The following is a 27243-nucleotide window of genomic DNA, read 5'->3' as shown; positions in this document are numbered from 1 at the left end:
AAATATAAAACCCAGTTCTATTAGAATTTCTGAAAAACATTCATTACATAATAATAACCTGGATCTTAACGCTTTGTACCATTATAAAAAAAAGGAAAATAATAGCTTGCTTTAATTTGAATGTATCAGCTTTAACTAGGACTAGATTAATATCTTGTCTTTGAAATCCTGAGCATGCATAGCATTAAAAACCCACTTCAGGTCACTGTTTTTCCAGCAGGAAGCCTCTTTAGACAATGGAATCACTTGGTGTGCACAGAACAAGAAGGATGAGTGTGCAAGGGTAGGGTTCAAGGCTAGGGCTGGGTAGGGCAGCACAACTGAGTTTCTAGTTACATTTGAACAACTGAAGCCAAAACCAGTGAGAGAGGAATGATAAGACTGGCACTTTGTTCTGCACAGAAGGATGGGACTTTTCTTTGAATAGATGCTGCTGCCCTGCAAATGATAGAGAAAATAAAGAAAATGTCAGTATTGGTATGCGGCATCTGCTTTCAAAAAAATACATGCACACTGTAGAACAATTTAAATAGTACAGAGAGTTATAAAGTGAAAAGTAAAGCCTGTTAGGCTCCCCATCTCCACTTTCCATAGCGAAACATATTGACAGTTTGAGTTGTCTTCCCATGAATGTGACACACACGCATACACAGACACACACGCATTCACACATCCCCTTATCAAGCCCAAATGGAATCCGCAGCTTGCTTTTTACACCGAACACCTTATTTTGGACATACTGTACATACAGAACTAATTCATTCTTCTGCATAGATGAATTCTTATTGTATGGATGTACCACAAAGTTAGGCAACTTCCCTATTCATGAACAGTACATCAGAGTTTAGCTGGTCAGGAAAACCTGTCCTGACATGAAGACACCTAAGGAGGACCTGACCAAGATACGGACTTTGGTCATAGCACACAGGGTCTGACTACCAGATTTTGTTAAAACAGAAATTACTGAGCTCTTTCAAACCAATTAAAACATAATTTTTTAGAACTATGCAGCAATCTAATGTTGACTTGGAAATTTATCCCTTGGCTTTGGACTCCATTTAAGCCCTGGTCACCCTTTTTGCTAAAGATTCCAGAGCAGCCGGCAAATTTATGCTAGAGCGCCTCCTGCTGGACATTTTCTACAATTGCACTCCTGATTCAGTGTATGTCCCAGACTCAATTCACTCAGAAAAAATGTTTTGCTTTAAAATAATTAATAATACAGGATACATTTTTATGAAAATAAAGTAATACCGAACCGAACACAGTAATAATGAAAATCCCTTCATCTGTCTCCCATCCTTAGAGATAACCATTCTTAGTAATGTGGAGTTTATCTCTTTAGACTTATTTCTATTATTTATGTCCATTATCATGCACAAATAGAAACATACAGTCTTGTTTTCCTTGGCTTTACATATGTTCATGTTCTAAGCACTGAAATGTCACATTTTAACTTAAAACTTTTCATGTTGAAGTGGGATTGTACTTGAGGGTGGCTTTTAATGCATAGAAAAAAACATTATTTTGGTATTTAAAAATATTTCTAGCTATTGTATTAATAAATTCAAAACCCTGATTTTCCCATACAATTTTGTATTTAATTTATGAATCATATTGTTCTATTTAAAAACTAAGTGAATTCTAATAATAACTTTTAAGGAGCCTTCACACTTGGTCAAATTTCCTTGACTATTTCAGCTCAGGTTATTTTAGGTTAAATTATTATTTTGTTATTTTTTATTTTTTTTATTAAGGTATCATTGATATATATACTCTTATGAAGATTTCACAAGAAAAACAATGTGGTTATTACAGCTGCCTTTATTATCAAGTCCCCCCCACCATGCCCCATTGCAGTCACTGTCCATCAGTGTACTAAGATGCCACAGAGTCCCTATTTGTCTTCTCTGAGCTACACTGTCTCCCCTGTGAACCCCACACACCATGTGCACCAATCATGATACCACACAATCCCATTCTTCTTCCCTCCCCACCCACCCTCCCCTTTGGTAACCACTAGTCCCTTCTTGGAGTCTGTGAGTCTGCTGCTATTTTGTTCCTTCAGTTTTGCTTCATTGTTATACTCTACAAATGAAGGAAATCATTTGGTATTTATCTTTCTCTGCCTGACTTATTTCACTGAGCATAATACCATGTAGCTCCACCCATGTTGTTGCAAATGGTAGGATTTTTTCTTTCTTATGGCTGAATAGTATTCCATTGTGTATATGTACCACCTCTTCCTTAGCCATTCATCTACTGATGGACACTTAGGTTGCTTCCATATCTTGGCTATTGTAAATAGTGCTGCCATAAACATAGGGTGCTTATGTCTTTTTGAATCTGAGGAATTATATTGTTTGGGTAAATTCCTAGGAGTGGAATTCCTGGGTCAAATAGCATTTCTATTTTTAGTTTTTTGAGGATCCTCCATATTGCTTTCCACAATGGTTGAACTAGTTTACATTCCTACAAGCAGTACAGGAGGGTTCCCCTTTCTCCACATCCTCACCAGCATTTGTTGTTCCTAGTCTTTTCTATGTTGGCCATCCTAACTGGTAAGAGGTGATATCTCATTGTGGTTTTAATTTGCATTTCCCTGATAATTATCAATGTGGAGCATCTTTTCATGAGCCTGTTGCCAATCTGAATTTCTTCTTTGGAGAAGTGTCTGTTCATATTCTCCACCTATTCTTAATAAGGCTATTTCCTTTTTGGGTGTTGAGGCATGGGGGTTCTTTATATATTTTGGATGTTAACCGCTTGTCAGATATGTCATTTACAAATATATTCTCCCATACTGTAGGATGCCTTTTTGTTCTGCTGATGGTGTCCTTTGCTGTACAGAAACTTTTTAGCATGATGTAGTCTCATTTGTTCATTTTTTATTTTATTTCTCTTGCCCGAGGAGATGCTTTCAGGAAAAAGTTGCTCATGTTTTTATTCAAGAGATTTTTGCCTATGTTTTCTTCTAAGAGCTTTATGGTTTCATGACTTACATTCAGGTCTTTGATCTATTTGGAGTTTATTTTTGTGTATGGGGTTAGACAATAATCCAGTTTCATTCTCTTGCATGTAGCTGTCTAGTTTTGCCAACACCAGTTGTTGAAGAGGCTGTCATTTCCCCATTGTATATCCATAGCTCAGTTATCATATTTTAATTGACCATATATGCTTGGGTTTATATCAGGGCTCTCTAGTCTGTTCCATTGGCCTATGGGTCCATTCTTGTGCCAGTACCAAATTTTCTTGATTACTGTGGCTTTGTAGTAGAGCTGGAAGTCGAGGAGTGTAATCCCCCCTGCTTTATTCTTCCTTCTCAGGATTGCTTTGGCTATTTGGGGTCTTTTGTGGTTCCGTATGAATTTTAGAACTATTTGCTCTAGTTCATTGAAGAATGCTGTTGGTATTTTGATAGGGATTGCATTGAATCTGTAGATTGCTTTAGGCAGGATGGCCATTTTGACAATATTAATTCTTCCTAGCCATGAGCGTGGGATGTGTTTCCATTTATTGGTATTTTCTTTAATTTCTCTCATGAATGTTTGTAGTTTTCAGAGTATAGATCTTTCACTTCCTTGGTTAGGTTTATTCCTAGGTATTTTATTCTTTTTGATGCAATTGTTGATGGAATTGTTTTCCTGATTTTTTTCTGCTAGTTCATCATTAGTGTATAGGAATGCAACAGATTTCTGTGTATTGATTTTGTATCCTTCAACTTTGCTGAATTCAGATATTAAATCTAGTAGTTTTGGAGTGGATTCTTTAGGATAGTTTAAATTATTTTAAACTTAAGTTTTAGAGTATTACATTTTCTTTTTAAAATACTTTAGATGACTTTTAATGAGCAACACCTTCTCAAATACTTGATTCTAGTAAATCTAATAAATGTTTAATGTCTAATAAAATTTAATTATCTTAAACATTCCAATGCCTATTAAAAATTGAGTAAAATTCTCTTTTAACTTTCAACTAAAAATCCCAAGTCTAAAATCAGTTAAATTTAACAGTTACACCTATATTGTGTGTGTGAATCACAGGGCTACTCCAGCAGCTATCTTTATATGCTAAACATTTAAGATGCTGAAAAAAAATAGATTATTCCTAAACTTGCAACAAAACTATTAATAATATGAGTTGAGTTTATCTCAACAACTGTTTATTCCATTCTAAACCTTTGCAGATTAAAAGACCTTTATCACAGTGTTTCTAAATGGAGTTTGGTATTCCCACTCCTGTGGGGGATGGCAGTGAGAACAGCAAGGGAGTGAGGGATGGTGGTGAGAACAGCAAGCATTTTGAACGAAGAATTCAGGCCAAGAAGAGAAATCTGATGTATTCCCCCTTGACCCTGACTGACAATATGAATCTTGATTTTAGCAATGTAAGCATATCTATTTTCTTATATCCTCACCAACCCTGTAGATTATCAATCTTCCAAATTATTGGCCTGTATTATAACCTATGAATATGTAAGTTTGTTTTCTACATATATTTTCACTTTTATTGCTCCTGAGAATTTTCCATATTGCTATATGATTATCCTACAATCTTTCCCCCCCAGCTTTATGGAGGTACAATTGATATATAATATCTACAATTGTTTCTAACAGCTACATTATTCCATCCACTAAATGTAACTCCTTGATGTAGCCATTCACTTGTCATTGGATATTTAGGTCCAGCTCTTAATGTTTGCACTTCTGACTCTGTATTATAAAGAATGCTTTAAAGCCCAGATATGGAAGCAACCAAAGTGCCCATCAATAGGTGAACAGATAAAGAAGATATGGTAATATATACAATGGAATATTATTCAGCCATAAAAAAGAAGGAAATCCTGCCATTTGTGACTACATGATGACCCAGAGGGTATTATGCTAAGTGAAATAAGCCAGGTGGAGAAAGACAAACACCATATGATTTCACTTATTTGTGGAATATAAAAACAAAACAAAACAAAATGAATACAAATAGCAGTCAACTCATCACTGAGAAATGACTGGTGGTTACCATGGGGGAGGGGTTGGGGTGTGCAGGTGGGGTAGGGTGAGGGGGATAAAGAGACACAAAAATTCTCAATCATAATATAAGCTGGTCACGGGGATGGTATTACAGCATAGAGACTATAGTCAGTGATTCTGCAGCATCTTCCTGCGCTGACAGATAGTAACTGCACTTGCAGGGATGAAGATTTAATAATATGAGTAACTGTTCAACTGCAGTGTTGTATACTTGAAACCTATATAAGATTGTATGTCAACAATACTTCAATTTAAAAAAAATAATAAAAATAATACTTTGGTGAACACCTGGAAATACTAGGTTGCATCCACATTTTGCATCTTTTCCTTAGAATAGGCTACCAAAAGTACCATAAGGTCTTATTTAGGTAAAAGATTATGAATATTTTTTAAATTCTTGATATATATTGTCAAATGGTTCTCCCAAAGCATTTATAAACTTACAATGCCATTGAGCATTGAATTAGATCTTAACAATATTTTTCTGCCTTTCTTGGCTAAGGCATGCCAAGGAAGTTGAGGCGAAAAGTATGCCTTATTAAATGGGTATCTCATTACTGTTAGAGCAATGAAATCATTTTCCATGTTGCCATTTGTGGTTCCTCTTTTCTAAATTATCTAAAAATATTTTCTTCTAAGCTGTTTAAGAAAGAGATTAGTAAAATTCCTTCCATGGCAATTAAAGTGGAGAAAAACTTGGCCAAGAGTGAAAGAGGGTTTTATTCTTGACATTCAGTGGAACTGGGAAAGAACTGTCATAAATAAATCTATTCAGCAGTCACTGAAAGAATGCCCCAAACAAAGAAAAGAGTAGGTCAGGAACTAGAAATCCCTTACTTATTTGCTGTGTTGTGAACCCATTACATTTAGACACAGTGTGGTCCTGTGGGAAGAGCAAGGATTTTACACAGACAAACCTGGGTTCTGTGTCTGGCTCTAGCCAGGCTTGAGTGACTTTATGCAATTGTTTAACTTCTCTGAACCTCAGCATCACTGATGGGGGTAAAACTGCCCACCTTCCAGGAATATAGTTGGAACAAAACAAGATGGTGACTTGAACGATGGGCTGGAAGGCTGACAAGTCTGAAGTGCTCAGAAAGACAGAGAACAGGTGAGGAGAGCCACCTCATTCACCTGCCATGTCCTGCAGAAGGGGAGGTAAACTGAGGTACTGGTGCCAGAGTGGCCCTGCCTGCTTATTTCAGGAATGGTGGTGTCAGATGCAGTGGGCTTTACAAGAAGAACTTTCTTATTTTCCATAGCTGTATAAAGTTTCCTCAAGCAGACAAGGAGTAAAACCATGAAGAGCCAAATTACAATTAGCACTAAGGACACCTACCTCTCCAGGCCTTAAGAGGGCCCAGACAACTGAGTTGTCTGCCCTATTAAATGCTCCCAACAGCCTTCTTCCCATTGTGCCCACCTAGGTAAGACACAGCTCATTTCTGTTTCTTGACATCAAAATCTGGAACTTAAATTTATGCTCCACAGGACACTTCTCCAGGTCTTGTAGGACATTTGTCATTCCTTTTGGCTGCCTGGCACCTCTGAACATTCTTTGTCTAAATCCATGCCTCGCAGGGCAGAAACCAATCATTTGTTCATTCATCCATTCATTCATTTCTGAGTGCCAACCAGGCTGCAGCTCCATGCTAGGTTCTTGGGACACATTCATCAGAGAACAAAACAGGTGAAAGTCTTTGTCCTCTGGGGCTTATGTTCTAACAAGTGGGAAATGGACAATTAAGAACAAACACGAGGGGCAAGTAAGTCAGAGGATAACAAACAGTATGACAGAAAAACAGGGCAACGAGGGGTTTTGCAGAGCTGGATTCTACAGTGCTGGCTGTCGTTTTAAATACTAAGGTCAAGGTCACCTCATGGAGATGAGATATGACAGGTACAGTAGATAAGAGAGTTAGCCATGGGACGGCTGGGGATGTTGCAGACGGAGGGAACAGCCAAGGCAAAGGCCCTGAGGCAGGAACGTGTCTGGAATGTTCCAGAGGCCACTGTATGAGGCTTAGTGAGGGGAAGGGAGGAAGATAAAGAAGTCAGAGAGAAATGGGGCTGGTGCAGGCTGTGTGGCTCTTACCCTGAGCGACATGGGACTGACTGCGGGGTTGTGAGAAGATGAATGATGTCACTGAATTTTTAAATTTTTCATTTTTTATTTTCTATTCCCTGTACTTAGTATAGGTTTGAAAGTTTCCCTACTAAACAATAAAAAGAAAAGGCTAACTCTAGTGGCTGGTGTCAAAGAGGCCCAGGGGTTGGGACAAGGTGGAAGCTAGGAGGCCCAGCAGGGTCCATGGCAGTCACCCCAGTGAGCGGTGAAGGCGGCTTGGACCGGGCCCCTCGCAGAAGACGACTGGATATTCCAACAGGTTTGTAGATGCAGTAGGACTTTCCAGTGATGGTTGAGGGGAGGGATGGAGTCAAGGATGCTTCGAGGCTTTTGGAATGGGTTTGGGGACTTGTGGAAAGGTGGGCGCTGCCATCAGCTGAGACAGGAAGACTGTGCGGAGGCCAAGTATGGGGCTATTAGCTTCCTGTTGCTGAGTGGCTTTAATACAGGCAGGTTTATTCTCTTTCAGTCCACACACCAGCCATTAGGGAAGGGGGAATGGGGATGCATGTTCCTTCCTTTCGCCTAATCCAGAGGCTGCACACATCTAAGCCACAGCAGGAATGGAGGCCGGGAGTACATGAATGATTCTTGGCAGCGATACACCCAGCTGAAACTCAAGGCTCCCACTACTAAGTAAGAAAGGGAAAAAGAGCTATTTGGGACTGATGAGCAGCCTCTCTCTGTCTGTCTCTGTCTGTTTAGCATATAACTAAAGGACTAGTTATAAAGATGAACAAATAGGCTATATAACACAGTCTGGCATAGAGCCCTGATGAGCTCTCTTCCCCTTGTAGATGGAAGAATGGCTCCTACAGACATTTATGGAGCACCTATTATGTGCAACTGCCATTTCAGGGCAGGCTCTGCTCTGCAGACCTGGCAGTTCAGCTTAGCTGGGCAGATGCTCATCAGACCTGCATGCCCTCGTAGCTCAGAGAGGCTGAGAGAAGCGCAGTGTGGAAGTACAAACCTGACTGTGACTGGGCATTTTAGGGGATGGGCACAAATTCATATTGCAAGTCCTCAGTATTATGTAGATAGCAAGGACTGCGTATCATGGGGAAGCAAAGAGACTGGGTTAAGACATTTACTTACGAATTTAGGGAACAGTCTGGATGAGTGCTGTGGTCCACACACATTAAGAGCTTCACTGGCCTGTAGAATGAAAACAAGTCATATGTAAGGGATTATTTAAATGGCTTCATTAATCAAATATTTATGGTGTGTCTGCAAAGTACTAGAGATACAAAGTCTCTGACCTTGAAGGACAGGCAAACTGCTTTCTTTTAAAAATATCAGCCAGCATTTATTGAGCATTTACTATGTACCATAAACTTGATTATGGATTTTACATAGATTATGTCACTTAATCTGCACAACAACCACATGGAGTGGGTATTATTCTCATGTCCAATTTCAGTTGAGAAAGCTAGCCAGGGTAACTTGCCCAGATTCTCATTGTAACAAGTTGTGGAGCTGAACTTGAACCTTGCTGACTCGTGCCAGAGTCTGAGCATGGACCGACTTCTGTATGAATGTACAACTTGTTTGCTTGGAAAACTTCTTGATAAGTACTTTGGGCAGAAAGTTAGACTCAAAGCACACGGGTGATAGCTGGTGCCCAGGCTTCAGCAAAGTGAGCTAAATTGCTCTGCAGAGCAGAGAGAGATGTGGGGCTCCAGGGCAGCAAGCAGGGAAGGGAGGAGCAGGGGACGGTGGCACATCAGCCACTAGGTAGGAGGCAGACCAAGAAAGGCTGTTTTGTGGCAAAGTGACTAGAGGAGACTCAAGAATAACAGGAAATATGTTGTCGGCTCTATGGTAGGCATGTGACCCTCCCTAGCACAAAGTCTTACTTTTTAGTAAAGTCTACACTAGGTAGATACTTTTTATGACAGTTTGTTTTTGTTTTTTTATGCCACCAAGAAAGGCATCAAGTTTCATGGAGTCCGGTTCAATGTGGTGCTAACAGAAATAAATTCAAAAGCAGGAGAGGCTATGAAGAGATACGACCTTGCCAAAGTGTGCGAGAATCTTGGGTAGAACTTTCAACTGCCCCAGGCAGAGGATAATGTCACCTGAGTTTTGAGAGGCAGGAGGTCCTCCCTTCTGGATTGGAGTTTGATTTGTTAACCTTTTCAGTACATGGGTTACATTTCCACTCCCCCCTTCAAACCTTTTGTTATCTTTTCTGTGCTCCCAGGAGCAATACAAACCCCAACTTACTACAGAAAGAGCTCAGGAGGTGGGGGTGAGGGGAGCTGCGCCAGGCTTGCAAGCAGGCTGAGCCCCCGAGGACAGCAGTGTGTGGGGAGGGGACCCTGGGCTCTGGCCTGGGCCACCATGCTCAACTTAATGACTTATAAAGACAACCTCCCAGGGGGAGTTCCTGGGCCAAAGCAAAGTGGTCATAAATGCGTAAATTTTATCCACGATTTTCACCATCATTGAGCTGTTTCAGAGTAAGAATTGCCTTTAAAGAAATTTATTTACCAAAATTTTTGCTTGGATTAAGGAAGGAAGGGTACTAAAAGACAAGAGCATACTTCAAAGCCCTACAATGCTGAGTTCAAAACCCAGCTCTGTCACTGAGTGGTGATCTTGGAAAGCTAACCTAACCCCTCTGACTCTTAGTTTACCCAATCATAAAAAGGGGATATTTAGATAACACTTAAAGATAGAATGAATCTACGACCTTGCCGATCTAGGGAGGGTTACTACTGCGGTCCTGTGGGCAGGCGGGGAGCCAGAGAAGGCGGTCAAGGGACACTCTGGGTGCTGCTAACACTGTTTCTTGTTTAGACATGTGTATTTTGAACTTGGAAAATTCATCCAGCTGTGTACTTCTGGTTTGTGCCTTTTTCAGCACACGGGTTACATTTCCAAAATGGAGTCCTTGCTTTATTTTTAACAAGTAATAACGCCTAACTTTTGAGTTTTCTGAAAGCATGAGCAATAATAGATGAGTAATGATCCAGCTTCAAGCTGTGGAAAAAGAGAACAGCTCTGAGGGGCCCCTTCCCTTGGGCAGACATGGGTGGAGGGACCCACCCACTTCCAGGGGGCTTTGCTCAGCTGGGAGGATTAACCCGGCACACCGAGCTTTTGAAAAGGCAGAGGGCAGAAGGCAGAATGCAGAAGAGGCCAGCTGCATGGCCGAGGGTCCTGGCCAGGGCTTTCCACCCTGCCAGCCCCCGGTGTCCGAGAAAGCCCCTAAGTCTTGGCAGGGCCCGAGCCCAGCTCCGAGGAGCCAGGCTGTGCTGCAGATTCAGGCGCTGAGGCGGAGAGCAGCGGGAAACAGCAAGGGGAGGCATTCCCCCACCGGAGGGCGGCCTTCACCTGCCCCGGGGTTTGAGCCAAGCTTATTTAAATTTCCAAAGTCCAGGATGGCCCACCAACATCGGTGTGTAAGTACACAAGCTGCCTGACCCATAATGTGCTCAGTGCAGGGTAACTATCACTATTTTCCTACTTGCCTATGGTCAAGACGTCTCTATCTGTATCTCAAACAAACTCCGCCTCGGCGCCTGTCATAGGCACGGACTCCACAGGTGGTGCCGCACGCAGAGACACACGAACCACAGTCCCTGTTCCCAGGGCACTCACCCAGCCGTAAGCAAGGGAGGAGCGAAGGAGACATGCACAAAGGAGAGGGGCTGCTCCGTCTGCCCTTCAGGCCTTAAAGAGGCCTCTGGACAGAAGTGGGAGGCCACCAGGCAGATGGCCAGAAGACCCTCCTAGACGCCACGCTCCGTGACAACCCAGAGGCGCGGTCCTGTGCCCTTCGGAGCTGATCCCAGCAGCCTTTCAACACGCTGATTAAGAAATACCACCTACAGAATGTAAACTAGTTCAACCATTGTGGAAAGCAGTATGGAGGTTCCTCAGAATGCTCAAAATAGAAATACCATTTGACCTAGGAATTCCACTCCTAGGATTTACCCTAAGAATGCAGCACTCCAGTTTGAAAAAGACAGATGCACCCCTATGTTTATCGCTGCACTGTTTACAATAGCCAAGATATGGAAGCAACCTAAATGTCCGTCAGTAGATGAATGGATAAAGAAGATGTGGTACATATACACAATGGAATACTACTCAGCCATAAGAAAAAAACAAATCCTACCATTTGCAACAACAAGGATGGAGCTAGAGGGTATTATGCTCAGTGAAATAAGCCAGGCGGAGAAGGACAAGTACCAAATGATTTCACTCATATGAGGAGTATAAGAACAAAGGAAAACTGAAGGAACAAAACAGCGTCAGACTCACAGAACCCAAGAATGGACTAATAGTTACCAAAGGGAAAGGGACTGGGGACGATGGGGGGGAAGGGCGGGATAAGGGTGGGAAAAATAAAGAGGGCATTACGATTAGCATGTATAGTGTGGGGGGCACGGGGAGGGCTGCACAACACAGAGAAGACAAGTAGTGATTTTACAGCATCTTACTATGCAGATGGACAGTGACTGTGAAGGGGTATGTGGGGGGGACTTGGTGAAGGGGGGAGCCTAGTAAACATAATGTTCTTTCTGTAATTGTAGATTAATGATACTAAAATAATAAAAAATAAAAAAAAAAGAAATACCACCTACAGGTAATCATTTATACAGCTGTGCCGAAAGCCCATTTCCTCCAGTCTGTCTTCCAGGATTTTCACACTGCCTTCTCCGCAAGATTCCCTAAAATATAAAAATATATATATAACGGAAGGAGGAAAAGAGGAAGGAGGAAGTTGTTTCTGGGTTAATGAAAATTTCTTTTGACCATGTGCTCCAGGGATATTCTCCTAGCTGAGGGAAAACAGGCAAGTGTGTGGCCCTAAAGATGCTGACTGCATTAAAACCACGGCACCCCGAGGACCACCGCACTGAGGACCCAACAGCCCCGGAAGTTTGCGGAGCTCCTGGCCTGAACTGGTGCTGGCATGTGGGGAGTGCACCACAAGCCCCATCCTAGCCCCGCCCATCAGCTCGCCTCTGCCATGCAGGGGTCCCCTCAATGCTAACTGCCCACTTGTTCATCACACAGTGTATTAAGTTAAGCTTTAAATGAAAACAGAAACATACAAATCAAAAACATATCAGAAAATGCAAATAAACAAATGGAGAAAAAAATTACCCAAATCTCACATCACTTAAGAGAAAAATTGATGCTAACATTTTGGTGTATATCATTCTAGACATTAATATATTTATTCCCACAAGACTTTTAAAATCTAACAATGGGATCCCACTGTCCAGTGCATTTTGTATTCTGTTTCCCACCCCATGACTATGTGTCCACGTGACTCCACTTGGGCCTGCTGTTTCCTTTCCAACAACCAGCACTGCCGAATTGCATCCTATGCTGCCCAGGCCATCGGAGAATGAGAGCGTCCTTCTCCCTGCACTCTCATCAACAGGGATTCTGGCCCTCCTGATGATTATAAGAAGGCAGGGAGATAGATAAAGGCAAACATAGGTGGATACAACACTGCCAGCCATGGTAATAGGCATCATATTCATTATGCAGGCAGGGCCCTGCCTCAGTTTATGGGGAATGAGAAGGTAAACAGCCTCCCCACTGCACAAAAAGAGAGGGAGTATACAGAGTGGAAATGAGCCATTGGGGGATGTTTTCACAGAAGTGGAATTCTGAGCATTACAGGAATGAAGACAGCAAGGTGTTCGTGCTCTGGGTAAAATTGCAGTATTTCCAGAATTTCTCACCTGGCCTTAGTGCATCTCCATATCAGTAGGTGATTCCAAGGGGTGGAGAGAAGCAGTCCATCTCCATATCAGGAGGTGATTACAGGGGGCTTGGAGAACAAGTGCACACCAGGACCAGAGAGGTTTGGTGGGGCCTTGGCAGCCGGGTCATGAGAGACATGGGCGAGCAAGAGTAGACGACTGCTTGTAAGCAATAAACAGGTTTCTCCCACTCTATTTCTCCCTTTGACTGATTTCATTTCCAAAGGTTTATTTGTGCCAGACTGAGAACACATGTTCCCCCCAAGAGTTACAAGTGCCATCGCGTTTTAGAACCTTGCCAAAAGCTAAGCTGCTGTGCTCTGAACCAAGCTCACTACTTAGAATGTTTTAGTAAGCAGTGACATGGAGGTCTCCAGGTACCTGAACACAGAGATCAGTCAATGGGTTATTTCACTTTTTTTTTTTTTTAACAAAGGATGCCAAAGCAGTGCTATCCACTATCAGGTAATAGCCCATGAGTCCTCTAAAATCTGAGCAGTTCAAGATCCTCATCTTAGCTCAACCTATAACTACACTGTGGCAGTGTAGTTACACAAGTGGCTGGTCTGACCCCTTTTATTATCTCTTCTGCACAGAAATGATAGACCAAGATAATGAATTGCAAATTTCCTTATCTCATTAAACGAAAGTTCAAAGGAAAAGCTTTCTCTGATAGATGTATTAAAACCAAGCAAGCATAACTTCTAGGCAAAGAACAACTTCTCACAGAAACAAGAACAACATCACATATTGTTTTTCATGCAACAATAAGAATAATTTTTCTTTTGGAATGAGAAATGCAGATCCTGGTATAACTCAGGGGGGAAAATCCCAGGGCAAAAATACCTTTGAAACCAGTATCAGTCAAAGGGAGAAGTAAAGTTAAGAAACCCATTTATTTCTTACAAGCAGTTGTCCCTTCTCTCTCTTGACCAGGCAGCAGGAGAAGAGAGCTCCACCCAACCTCTCCAGTCCAGATAACCCTCACTTGCCCATGTAATTACCTATTGATATGGAGATGACTAAATCTCTCCACCCCTTGGAAACACCTGTTGATATGCAGATGCACTAAAGCCAGGTGAGAGATTCTGGAAATATTGCAATTTTACCCATGGCCCACCCCTCCAAGAATCTCGCCTCATAATCTACATGTTCCCCATCTTCCACAATGGCCCCTGTGTGAGAAAACTGGAGCATTATAACCAGGCTAATAACATAAAATAGCAACAGCAATAAAATCATGATAGTCCTCAAGCCAGAGGCTTCAGCTAGGTTCAAAATCCTAGACAGATTAAGTCCATAGCTCGCTCATTCCACAGGCAGTCAGTAGCTGAACAGGTAGAGTTCAGAGCAATCATCACAGCAGCTGCAGCCAGGGGCACATCCAGTCCACAAGGACTGTGGAAGAAAATAACCTTATACATGTTTTAATGACACCAGCATAGGCAAATCTTGTCCATCAGGTAAGATACATGCAAGAGAGTGGTCCTGTGATAGGTCAGTGGCAGGAATGGGATCGCATCCTGGTCTAGTGTACCACACTTTCACCCCTCTCCCTGTGGGGGTTACTGATGGGTCTATATGTAGGGCTACAGGAGGCACATGTACTGGTCACAATGGTAAGACAAAACTCCCTGGTAAGATGCTCTTACTACCGTCATCTTTGGGGACCTCTCTGCTGTTACTCCAGCAATACACAGGAGGCCAGCTTCCAGGCCTTGTCCCCAAGGTGCCAGAAGGGCCAGCCACCATTGGTCCATGTGTTGAAATGTCCAAGGCCACATAGTCTCCAGGTTGCTGTGGGACTCAGTCACCTCTTCGAAGGTCAAAGGCAGGTCCCCCTGGCAGGCTACAGCCTAACAATGTCTTCTGCCTGAGGCAGGCTGTGCTGCCAGCCAATGCAAAAGGCAAACAGTCTACAAAGCGCTGCTGAGGCCACAGCCACAGCTGTCTTCAGTCACATGGACATCCAGCTCACAGGGCCCTGACGGATCTGTCTCACTCAAGACCTTCACAGCCTTGACTGTCCATTTTGCAACAGCAGAGGTAAATGCACACATTTCATGCCACCCCACCTGATGGCCTTTCGTACCAAATGGCATAAGGGCTTCAGAATTTGTGTCAAGTGTGGGATAAACACTCTCCAGTAGCCTACAAAACCCAAAACCTTTTGCAAAAATGACACATTTATCTGTAAAGTAATCAGACATGAGTGTAACATCACACACAGTATTAGACGCCCTATTCCCAAGGGGATTTGAACTTGTTCCACTCAGCCCTACCCTGCAAACAGTAGGGGTGGAGGAGGTCCCTAGAAAACCCTCTGGGTTGCCATAAATCATGGAGCATTCAGCTCCTGTGTCCACTGGGGCCAGGACACACTGCATATTAACTGGGGACTAATAAATATCATTCTACATGTGGCCTCTGGTCCCCCCCACATCCCCCAAGGTGGCGGCCTTGACCTTCCCCTCAGTCCAACTGCAACACCCAATTGTTGTCTTGTGGGGGTGAGGGCCCAGGTGGAGCCTGATTACTGTCCCCCAGGAAGTCTTGCAGGGACAAAGGCTGGACGTGGAGCTTTGCCAGCTTCTGTGTACCGGACCTCAGTGGCTGGAACTGCTGCTCTGGCTTTAATTGGTGCCACAGTTCTAATTAGATCCTATTAGGTTGCCCATCAAATTTTTCTTTCACTACCCCAGCTTTTATCAAATCAACCCACATCTGGGTTCTCAAGACCTTCATGGGGCCTTTTGCACCTTTCCTTTCAGTCACAGCCCGTACTTCCTTCCGGTCTCTTATTACTTCAATCTCCCCCAGATCTACTAATGTACGAGTAGCCTCACTTATGGGGTGCCCTATGTGTGGGGGGCAAGAATAGTCACTAGGGACCCAAAGAGAGATGGGGGGTGCTGTATGGAGCCCAGATTTCTCATTCCTACAGTGAACAACTCCTCATCGGGGCCCTGGGGGTCCATATTATAGATGATATTTCTCATGACCAATTCTTGAAACACCTGCTGGAGGTCTGCATATGTTTTCCAGCTAGTGGGTAAGTATGGTAAATCACCCTGCTTTGGCCAAACTGCCCTGATGCCTGCTGTCAGCCAATTCAGAAGCACCTGATTCCCTGAGGTGTGATGGGCACTTTGCAATCACTGCCAGAGAGAAGGGTGAGTCATCAGGGAAGCCAGTCTACTCAGTTCAGAACCCGACATAACAATGTTTTCCACCCCATATTCCAGAGACGCAAAAGCCATGTAGGCAGAGGTTCCAATGGCTTCAGCCAGATACTGGATGCTCATGTCCACCAGCTCATCCTGGGTATAGGGGCGGAGAACAGAGTGCTCCACAAGCTGGGGAAGGGGCGGGTCCTCCCCCTCAGGAGCCCATGGTTGTTGTGTTTTTACTTTCTTAATTATAACTGGGCGGGCCTTTAATACAGGAGAGGCTCAGGCGGTGGCCTCAGCAACAGATCTGCCTTCCGCCCCACCCAGTCATCCTCTCCCGGCACCTCCTCCACCATCTCCGGGGCTGAAGGCACCGCTCTTTCCTCCCCCTCCCCCACGACCTCCTACAAAGTGGACTCTCCGGCTGCCTCCCCCTCGCTGCTGCTAAGGAATTTTCCAGGAGGGTGACCCATTTTCTCAATAACTGTCTCTCTTCCTTAAGTGCATCCCACAAGTCATCACCCAGCTCCTCCAAGTGATGCTGAGGTGTGTCTCTCTCCTGACTGAAGTCTCTCTCTCTCCTCAGTAACACTTTCCACTATCTCGACAAAAAGAGATCCTACAATCCCAGCTGCTACATGGCCACTCAGGGCCTCTAAGCAGTCTTCTATCTGACAGAGGGCTAATTCTGCAGCTTCCAGTGTCTCCACTCTTCCCCAATTCTGGGGAAGGACTCACCCCTTTAAGAGGTGCTTTACCCTAGACCAATTCCCCACTAGGGGGTCCCCAATTGGAAGCCCCACATATAGGGGGTTCCCAAGTGAGGCTGCACCCTCTACCACTGCAGCCACCGGGACCTCCCCATCATCCCTAGAGGCAGCCCACCCAAGGGTCATACCCATTTAGACAGATTTTGGGTTCAGAGGTCCTGCCGACTACCTCCAGATGTAACTCCAAGGGGGAAATTCCAGGGCAAAAATGCCTTTGAAACCAAAATCAGTCAAAGGGAGAAATAAAGTTAAGAAACCCGTTTTTTCTTACAAGCAGTCATCCCATCTCTCTTGACCAGGCTGCAGCACAAGATAGCTCCACCCAACCTCTGTGGTCCAGATACAGCCTCATTCACCCATGTAATTATCTATTGATATGGAGATGACGAATTCTCTCCACCCCTTGGAAACACCTATTGATATGCAAATGTACTAAAGCCAGGCAAGAGATTCTGGAAATACTGGAATTTTACCCACACTGTGTAAATAAGTCATTTGCAAATGTAATCAATTGCCCAAGAGCCAGGAAAAATACTGCACTTGTTATATGGTAAGTCTTAGAGGGTCCGGGGTCCTGAAAGGGAGGGTTTGCCAAGCTTCTTTCAGAACATACTTTATAGCACATGCACTCATTGGGGTCAGCAGCACTTTGCTCCACGCAGCACCAATGGCCTGAAAAGCAGGGCCCCAGCTTGCCTCCAAAGCACTATCATGGCTGCTCAGCTTTAATTAGGCTTGACTGCCTTGGCTTGTCCCTGAACCAACTGGCTTTAAGTTTTTTATCTTCAGTTTTGCCAGCAGTGCCTTTCAGGGATGAGAAAGATGAGTTCAAGCTTGTATTTATATAAACTCAAGTAGTTTCCCAGAAAATATGGAGCTTAAAATTTCCTTAGCCAGTTACCTCAGACCCAGTTGTGGAACTGGTTTGTTCTTTGAGAATGAGGTCTTCATTACATAGTCCTTAGGTCAATTCTGAGAACTCCTGGTGAAGGTTTTTGGGCTCAAATGACCAGAAAAAGAAACTGAGTTTCACCCACACAAATGCATAAAGAACTCTCTTATTTGATGCTACCCAAGTGGCTCAGAGAGGAGCATGATTTTCTGAGAGAAGTATCTGGATAAAGGAGGTTCCCTTCTGGGCTCAGGACTGGCTAGTGACATTTCCAGAAAGTCCAGCCTTTGCCTTTCTCTACCATGATATTAAAAACAGAGAAGACTGTTGTTTCTCCAGAAATGAAAATGTAAATGAACTTGATCATATCACAGCCAAGAAAAGCATGTTTGCACAATCATCATCATCAACATCGCCACAACTTACACTTTGGGTTTCCCAATATCATGCATAACCCAGATCTCAATGCGTGTGATTTTATTCTTCTGGAAGTAGGGAATTTCAAAATCTGCAAAAAAGCTGAGAAACAGGAGAGACATTTCTTATGTCCTTAAGCAGTATGATACTTTTCCAATTTCATTCTTAATTTGTACATTGTTTGTTTTTAATCAGATTTCATTCTTAAGTTAATTATTTCATTCACGCATTCAACTGCTGTTAATGGTACAAATGTATAGACGTGGCTCTTATCTCCAGGTCACTGGATTGTTTTGCTCTAGTTGAATTTACAAAAACAAGTATGAGGTTGGGGATGAACACAATTCTCTTAAGTCTCCATTTGAAACAACCAGATAAACCTGTTGGTGTTCCTTCCTGTATTTGCGGATGCTAATGTTCTTACCCTTTAACAGGATAGGCTCCTGTTGGCTCTGAACCATTTAGCATGACATGGATCACCCCAGAACTCTCCTGTGAATACTGCAAGAAGAAACAATTATTTTAAGTAAATTAAAACATTGTTTTTCAGCTATGAAATGAGCAATTTTTTTAAATGGATGGTTCTTAATATCAGCAAGGATGTGATACATTTTGCACGTCATATGGCTGGTAGAGATATACCTGGTATCTCTTGAAAAGCAAATTGCTTTGTAATGTCAAAACCTACAGACTCAGCAATTTCATGTCTGGGAATCTATGCCTAGAAAATAATGTGAAATAGTGTCAGATTCTCTCATTGCAGCAGCTGGAATAGACTAAATTATGCTGCGATTACAAACAATCCAAATTCAGTTAAACAACAAGCAATTATTTTATGTTTATCACAGGTACCCTGGAGTTTTGCTCCAATGTTCTCCCCCTGAGACCCAAGCTGATGAAATCCCCACATCTGCAGAATGGCTGGTTGTCAGGGACTGGAGGAGGGGCAAGCGGCAGGTCACAGACAGCTCTTAAAGCCTCCCACCAGGAGTCACACACACTCCCACTCACATCTCATGGGCCAGTGCAAAACACATGGAATTAACTTCAAGAGCCAGGGGAGTGAAAGCCACGTACTCAGAGGATGAGCTATAAATATTTGGTAATCAGACTCAGGACCACCACAAACATTGGGCACAAAGATGTGTATTTCAGCCTTGTTTGTAAGCCATCTAAAATGGTCAACAGCAAGGGAATGGTAAATAACCCATGGAACTTACATGTCTGAAATACTAGCCAGCCATTAATAAAAGTCTACAAAAGATTGGCAATAGCATAGGAAGATCTTACACTTACAGCAAAATGCAAGATTAGGTGGACAGAACTTGAACTCTACAATGTTAAAAAGAAATGGGCAAAAGTCTAGGAATATTAGCCACCCCCTGAAATTTCCAAGGGAGAGATAGGTCCAGGGAAGTTCCCAAATCTCCAGGTCAGAATACTACTGGAGCATGTAATTTCCCTGATAAAATGTTTATATTAAAGTGAAGGTAGGAGGGTGGATGGGAGATTATGTGGCACTGAGATATACATGGCTGGGTTTATTCTCTCACAAAACAATTCCCAGTACCAGCCGCAGCAAAGCAACAGTATACTGCATGCCATGCATGTCTCAGATTGCTTCCAAATAGTGCTAACAGTCATGGTTAAATCCACAGATGTCAAGGTCTGATGCCCACTATGTTAAAAGGGGTTGCCTTTAAGTAATAAGAATATGGATGTGTAATTTTCCTGTCTTTAATTTCTACAACTTGTCATTTCCTATCATGAGCAACTATTATATCGATAATAAGAAAAAAAGTTGATTTTAAAAACGCATGCAGATCTTACTACAGTGATGGACAGTGACTGCACTGGGGTGTGTGTGGGGACTTGATAATATGGGTAAATGTAGTAGCCACATTGTTTTTTCATATGAAATCTTCATAAGAGTGTATATCAATAAACCTTAATAAAAAATATTTTTAAAAAAGAAATTCAAAAGAAAAAAAATGCATGCAACTACAATGAGGCTGTATGATATAGTGGTTGAAAATTTGGTCTCCCACTCCAAATTACTACTAGATTTGTAATAAGTCTAGTAACATTTCTTGACTTCTCTGTGCCTCATTTTTCCCATCTGCAACACAGGGGTAATAAAAGACTGCTGTAAAGATCAAGTCATGTAAAATAATAATTAGGAGCATCTGTTGAATACTTCTCTGCCGCAGACCCTCCTTGTCCCTGAACCACTGCCTCTCCTTGTGCTTAGACTATCCAGCATATTCTAAGGGCTCATAAAATGTGGGCACAATGATCAGATTCCCATTCTGGAATTGGAGGAAATATGAGCTACTAGTTTGGGGCACATACTTTCAAGTCAGGCAGATCTGCTGGACAGAATATAGGTTCCTTTCGGATAAGGCTGACATCACCTCTGAATTGCTGTTGAGATCCCGCATTCTGGTGATGACACATGCATAGCTTCCCCGTCCTCCTGAGGGGCTGTGGCAGCCCACTGCTCATGGACTGGGGCCGCCACTCAAAACAGAACTGATGGATAGTGGACCCAAATGGGGTGCTCCCACTGGGACTGGCAGGAGAGCACAGAAATAAACAGTTTTGCCTGGTGCTACCACTCTGCTTAGCTCTAGGCTGTAGCTATGGGGGCAGATTTGACCCAAGTCCTTCGCACCCCAAGTAATGGTCCTAGTGGACACCTGGGGATCTAGAGTGGGACAAAAAGAGACATAGTGGGACATAGAGAGCCCTGAAAGGGGAATCGTGGTGGTGGGTGGAAGGCTCTGAGGTCCACAAGACTCCTAATCAGTATGGCTAACATTTAATAAGCTGTCATCAACTCTGGTGGCAACATTCCCTGAGGAACAGACTGACCTTAAGGGACCACTTCTGTGTCTCCAGTTTATCCTCCTAACACCTATCACCTCCTCTGCCATTAATATCAGTCTTGGGGACATTTCTGACCCCCACATGTAGATGTGAGGTGTCCCCAGGTCTCCCATAAAGCAGAGGTTACCCCACTGTACACAGCAGTCAATATCACATTGATTTGAAATACTAACAGCAACCACCACATACTAAGAATAACAGTGACTATTTAATATCCTCATCTATGGCTAACACTCCCTGAATGTTTTCTCTGAGCCAGGCACTGCATTACATATTGAAGCTCCTTAAATCCTCATACCTTTCTGGAGTGGAAGGAAAGAGTCAGAATGTTGCAGCAGTGGGAACTGAGGCTCAGAGGAGTTAAGTCATGGCTCGATGGCCCAGTCTCTGAACACTCTGTCCACGACTGGGTCCCACATGTGCTCAGTCACCTGTCGTCCATTCCAGGATTACCTGCATAGATGCCCTTTTCCAGAAAGAATCCACAGGATTGTTTTCACAATCTTCTGAGGTAGGGCAGGATTCATAATCGAGTCCTCAGGGGAAAATAGACACACATGTTTCATTTCAAAGATTATATCACAGAAGAATTCATTTAAAATAGAATTAATTTGCTGGCTCAACAAAATACATTTAGCCTGGGTCCTGTACAATGTGCACAAATTTAACATTCACAGTTCTGCTCAGCCAGCCCACAAGGAACCTGGTAAGTGACCACCCAATGTGACATGGAGACATTTATCATTTGGCTCGTAGAATAGAGAATGAAGCTAGTGAGTGAGCCTGCCAAACACTGAGCATTGGCATGTTAGCTGGGTTCTCTCTCTACTGAAGGGATTAAAAAAAAAATCTTGGCTTTATTGGAAAAAGCGCCTTCTCTAATTAGCCCTCGTCTTGGAAATAAATACAAGAAAAATAGACCAAGAAAGTGATAGCTCTTAGCCACAAATGAGAAATTTTATAACATTTAAAATATATAAAATGTTAAAGTGTGTTACATTTAAAAATCTTTAAGGCTAGAGTACAGCAGATATATAATGGGATTTGTTCACCATTTACTCTATTAAAAAGGAGAAAATGCTAATTGACAAGCCCTTCCAGGGAGATCCAAACAGGGGAAACCTCCTGAAGGGAAATTCGGGGAGCTCCAGATCCCCTCTGGGCACACCAGCCTCCCAGCAACTCCAAACCCCATCACTGAGGGGTTTTTATGAGATTTCGTTTTGTCTGCAGTATTGATTAAATCACCAGCTATTGGTGATTAACTCAATCTCCAGCCCCTCTCCCCACCCTGGAGGACGGGGGATGGGGCTGAAAATTTAAAAGCTCTAGTCCTGCCTTGGCCTTTCTGGTGACCACCACCATCTGAAGCTTTGGAGGGGTCCCCAGCCACAGTCGTCTCATTTCCATACAGAAGACACTCTCACCACTCTTCAGATCCCAAGGGTTTTAGGAGCTGTGTGCCAGGGACCAGAGGACAAAGACCAAACATTTTGTATTATGCCGCACTCCCCCTCCCTTCGTTCTCTCGGTATCACTTTCCTCCCCACCCTCCCCACCCTTTAGGTAATCAGACTGTGGCTTCCCAGTCACTCTCCATTGGAAAAATGGCCACGTCCTCCTCGCTGTTCTTTAATATGCCAAACACTTCCCACTCAGGGCCTTTGCACCTGCTGCGCCTTCTATCAGGAAATACTCTTCCTCATCTCCCTCAGATCTTTGCTCAAATACCAGCTTCTGGGTGAGGCTTTCCCTGGGCACCGTTTTCCTCTCCTCTCCCCACCTCTCCAGCACCTCCTACCCTTTTCCCTGTTTCATTTTTCTCTGAAGCCCTTATAATCTTTGTAATCTTATGGCAGACAATTCACTGGCCTGTTTATCGACTTTTCTTCCCCCTCTATAATGTAGGGATGGGGTTATCTTACTGTTTTATTCTCTGCTGTGCCTGCCCCCTGGGCCTAGAAGAGGAGGGTCTGGCACAGCGGAGGCACTCTGAATTTTAGCTGCATTGACGGGTGAATGGGGACTATGAAGTATGAGCTTGGGCTGACTTTTAAAGGGATACCCGGAGAGGAAGAATCTCCAGTCTTCAGGAAGAGGACACCTTCCCCCACCTCATTTCCTTGTTGGCTTCGCTCCTGCTCTTCGTTCAAAACTCACTGAGAGCCAAAAGCCGCTGGGAAGCTTCCCAGATGCCTTGGTCTGGGCTGGGGTGTCTGCTACTCAGCGCCGGCGGCGGCCGCATCACAGCGCACGCGCTGAAGTAACGCCGCTCAGAAGCTAAGCTCCTTGAGAACCGTGATACCGCCAGCTCCTAGCCTGGGGGTTGGATGAGTGAGGAGTTTTCATTACCAGGCCCGCTCTTGGGACTTTTAACTTTCATTGTGATTTCAGTCTCAAAATATCTGCCGGCACCCAGGAGTGGTATTTAAGAGCACGGGCTTCAGAATGCATCAGAATTGGGGGAGGCGGGGAGGGAGGGCGGGGCGGCACTATTTCTTAAGAGATTTAACCTCCCTCAGAGTCAGTTTCTCCCCCCTGGGAAATGAGGAGAGGAGGCGAAATTGTGCAGGGTTGGGAGCAGAGGATCTGGAGTCAGACTGTCTGACTGCTGCTGACTGTGAACCCCTAAGCAAGTGGCTTAACCTTACCATGCCTGTTTCTGTCATTTGTATAAAACAGGAATTAGAATAGGACCTATCCCATGGGGCTGTTGCAGAGGTTAAATTAGTTAATATATATAAAGTGCTTAGAAAGTACTTAGCACTTACTGTTCTTGTTACTATTTCCACCTAACTCAGAGGATTTGGTGGAATCAAAGGCGATGTACATATGCAAGCATTTGGCACAAATGGCGAATGCATCGTGAATAAGAGCTCTTAGTTTTCTTGTAATTTTTGCAGGAGGCTTACCGGAGGCATTTTTCTTTCGACACCAGCTCAGGAAATCTCCAACCCTGCCATACAGCACATCGCTCAGAGGCATTAAGCGACGGGTGTTCTCTGCATAGCTAGTAACAAGGAGGTGGTTGTTTTCCCAGAAAAGGGACTAAAGAAAAAGGAACAAAATTAAAACATATTTTTGGGAGACAAATATCCTCAAGACAAGATAGGCACCATTTCTCATTTGATACTCACTTGCCTCACAAGTGAACTTCCTTCTTACTTGACTTTACTTCCCCATTTAGTATCATGCAAATGTTAATGAAATACTTTCCCAGTAGTGCAGAAAATACATATACCTGGATTGTAAGAAAGGTCAAGGGATCTGAGTTCGAATTCTGACTCTGTTCTACACTAGATGTGTTATCTTGACCGAGGAATGCAATCTCCCTGTGCCTCAGTTTCTACATCTGGAAAATAGGGAGCATGATCCCTCTCTGTTCCACAGCTGTGGTTAGGATGATAAGTGATAACAAAAAACACTTCTCCTCAAGTGCCAAGTGTCTCAAAAATATATTACTTTTATATCATATTTTACAGTTTCCACTATAAAGCTACAGTGCTATCACATAACAGTAATTCAAGTAACAAAGTCCTGCTCATTATCTCATCAGATCCTCAGTGATCTGATCGGTCTATGTCTAGACTGGAAGCTCCCCAAGGGCAGGGGCTATTTTGTTTCCTGTTGTATTCCCAAACCTTAGCACAATGTCTGGCACACGGAAGTAGATATGTATTTACTGAGTTCAACTAGTACCAAAATCTGTAAGAAAAGGAAACAAAATTTATGGCTCTCCACTTTTTACTTATAGGGAGGCAGCAAGTTACAAAATGCAACATATACTTAAAAATCATATTTTCAGTCTTTTGTACCTCTGAAACTCTCAGCTCCATTTACCTGCCTTTATGAATGAAAAAAAATCAATGTTAAGATTTTTTAAATTTGTAAACATCAATGTTACCTGCTCTGACAATGAAAAATCAGGTTAAGAATTATTATGTCAGAGAAATAAAAATGGTATCCAAGCTTCTTTTAAACTCACGGTAGTGTTCTAAGCAAGCATTTTATGTAGATTTTCTCATTTATTTTCATTTTATTAGAACTTAGAGAACATACAGAATACAGAGATGTGGTTTTCTTAAAGAAACTGGTACTAAGTAGATAGACTCTTAAGGTTTGTTAAAAGGTGGAATTGGACTTCTGGGAGCACACTGAGTTTAAGGGTTTTCTGAATTACTCAAAGTTTAGGCCTTTGAGGCCAGTTAGGACAGAGGTTATTCAGAACTGGCCAGGGGCAAAGGGCCAGTGGAAAGGTAAGGCAACACCCAAGGTCCTTTGTTTCCTTCACTGACTGGTTCACTTAGGAAAGTTCCTTCTCCCCAGATGTCAGTAGACCCAAGATCGCTGTTGAAGACAAAGCCCCTTCCCACCAGAGAGCCCACAGGGCTTTGCGTGTTTGTTGATTGATGTTTGGGTGACACCACAGGGTCGCAGGGGGCAGCTCATCTCACATCTGGTCTGGGTATCTCTAGAGATAGAGCAATGTTTTACCTTGTCTCTGGGGATGGTGTGTCTGGAGAGATTAATAAAAAGGTCATAGTCCGAGGGGAACACGGAACAGGGATCCTTATCCAGCACCACCTTAAAGGCTTCCCAGATAGCTGTGCAGTTCTTGTCCCTGGGCAGATGTACAAGTTGAAAAAAAAAATTTAAAAACCACGATGTGATGTGAAAACTTCCATTTCTCTCAAAATACCCTAAGAGCTCTGCAAGCAATTTTGTCACCTATCAACTCTGAAGAACTAGGCAAACAAGAAAGACAGCAAATTGTCATGGCTCTTGCATCAACCCCAATCCAGAAGAGGAAAAAAACAAATTTAGGTAATGGATTTAGAAATCTGGCAGTGGAAGTGGCTCTCAGAAGGCACTACACCAACTTTTCAGAGCTAAGGAATATAGTCTTGTCACCAGCTTACAAAGACAAGCAGAAAAGGCACTGTGCTAGATGGTGACAATTCCACTAAGCCACACAGGCTCCCAGCTTCTGGTGCCTCTTCATTTAGACACGAGGTCCAGTGTGGGGTCAGGGGCCAGGTGAGGTCAGGGCCTTGTAATATCAGAAGTGAACACCAAGTGATAAGAGAGGCGCTTCCACCTCCTGCTAGGGCAGAAAGCATGCCTCCCTGTGCCGGCCACAACTCTTCAAGTCCATTCTAGCTTGCCAAAAGCATTTCCCACCACGTTTGTTAACTTTTTACTTCTCATTTTGGATGGTGAGTAACAAGAGCATTCCTTATATTATTCTCTGCTCTTTTTGCATTTGCCTAACACGTTTCACAATTTAAAATCTAGCACAAGAAAGGGATGTTATGACAACAGAAAAGAAATTAGTAAATTTCCTGACACATGTCACAATTTAAAAACCTGCAAAAGAAAGGGACGTTATGACAACAGAAAAAGTAGGTCCAAAGAAGGAACGGGAATTACTAAGCAGCACAGTGCTGGCAAGAGATGCTGAAACTTAAAAAGTCCTCTGGATTTAGAAGAGTTGGCGTTTGAATTCCTAAGTACCTGGACCCACGGAATTTCAGCTGAAGACCGTATCCCTTGGGTCTGACGGTTCAGGCCAAGCAGATAGTGGCTGTTATCCAAACACGTCTACCTAATCCTCCCCTCTGGACGCCCCCCCCCCCCCCACGCCCTGCTTCATTTACACACACACACACACACACACACACACACACACACACACACACACACTCCTGGCTTCTAGGCCCCCCACCCTGCCCCTCACCCCCAGAGCCCCTACACTCCACGCTTGGCTCCCCAGACCTTCAAAAGCTCCCCCCTGCCTCCCAACATACCCCTCAGGTCCAGCTCCCCTAGTCCCCACACCCTGCCCCAACCGTTCCACCCCGCTGGCCCTCCCGTGCCCCTCCGCCCCTCCAGACCTCTCGCTTTACCCTCCCTGCCTCCCCCGCACCCCCGCGCGGCCGCGCTCACCTCTGCGCAGGGCTCAGCAGCGCGCTGTAGTCGGCGCAGCGGCCCAGGAAGATGCTCCGCAGGTGCGGGCTGCTGCCCTCCCCGCCCCAACGCGCGCCCGCAGCGCCCGCGGCCCGCAGTCCCGCCAGCAGCCCCACCAGGAAACCCGGGAGCAGCTGCAGCCGCGACGGCGCGCACCCCCCGGCTGCCATCGCCCGGACTTCGGCCCCTCCAGCCGCGCGCCTCCCGGGCTCCTCAACTCTTGGTGGCGCTAAGTGGCTCCCTCGCGC

General features: G+C 43.9%; 1 protein-coding gene across 1 annotated transcript; it reads right to left on the bottom strand.

The window, feature by feature from the left end:
• BST1 (bone marrow stromal cell antigen 1) lies at nucleotides 1-27243 on the bottom strand. The gene is made up of 9 exons (XM_036921078.2): nucleotides 26975-27243; nucleotides 25523-25649; nucleotides 23941-24076; nucleotides 21482-21564; nucleotides 18564-18640; nucleotides 18149-18241; nucleotides 11754-11840; nucleotides 8254-8313; nucleotides 1-438 (listed from the first exon to the last, which is right to left on the bottom strand). Exons 1-9 carry the CDS (start codon nucleotides 27163-27165, stop codon nucleotides 333-335), a joined length of 960 nt encoding a protein of 319 aa, XP_036776973.2. The 5' UTR covers nucleotides 27166-27243; the 3' UTR covers nucleotides 1-332.

This window comes from Manis pentadactyla, chromosome 5 (genome assembly GCF_030020395.1).
Source record: "Manis pentadactyla isolate mManPen7 chromosome 5, mManPen7.hap1, whole genome shotgun sequence".
Lineage (NCBI taxonomy): Eukaryota > Metazoa > Chordata > Mammalia > Pholidota > Manidae > Manis > Manis pentadactyla.
The sequence above is the reverse complement of the archived record's forward strand: the minus strand, read 5'-3'. Positions and strand labels throughout refer to the sequence as shown.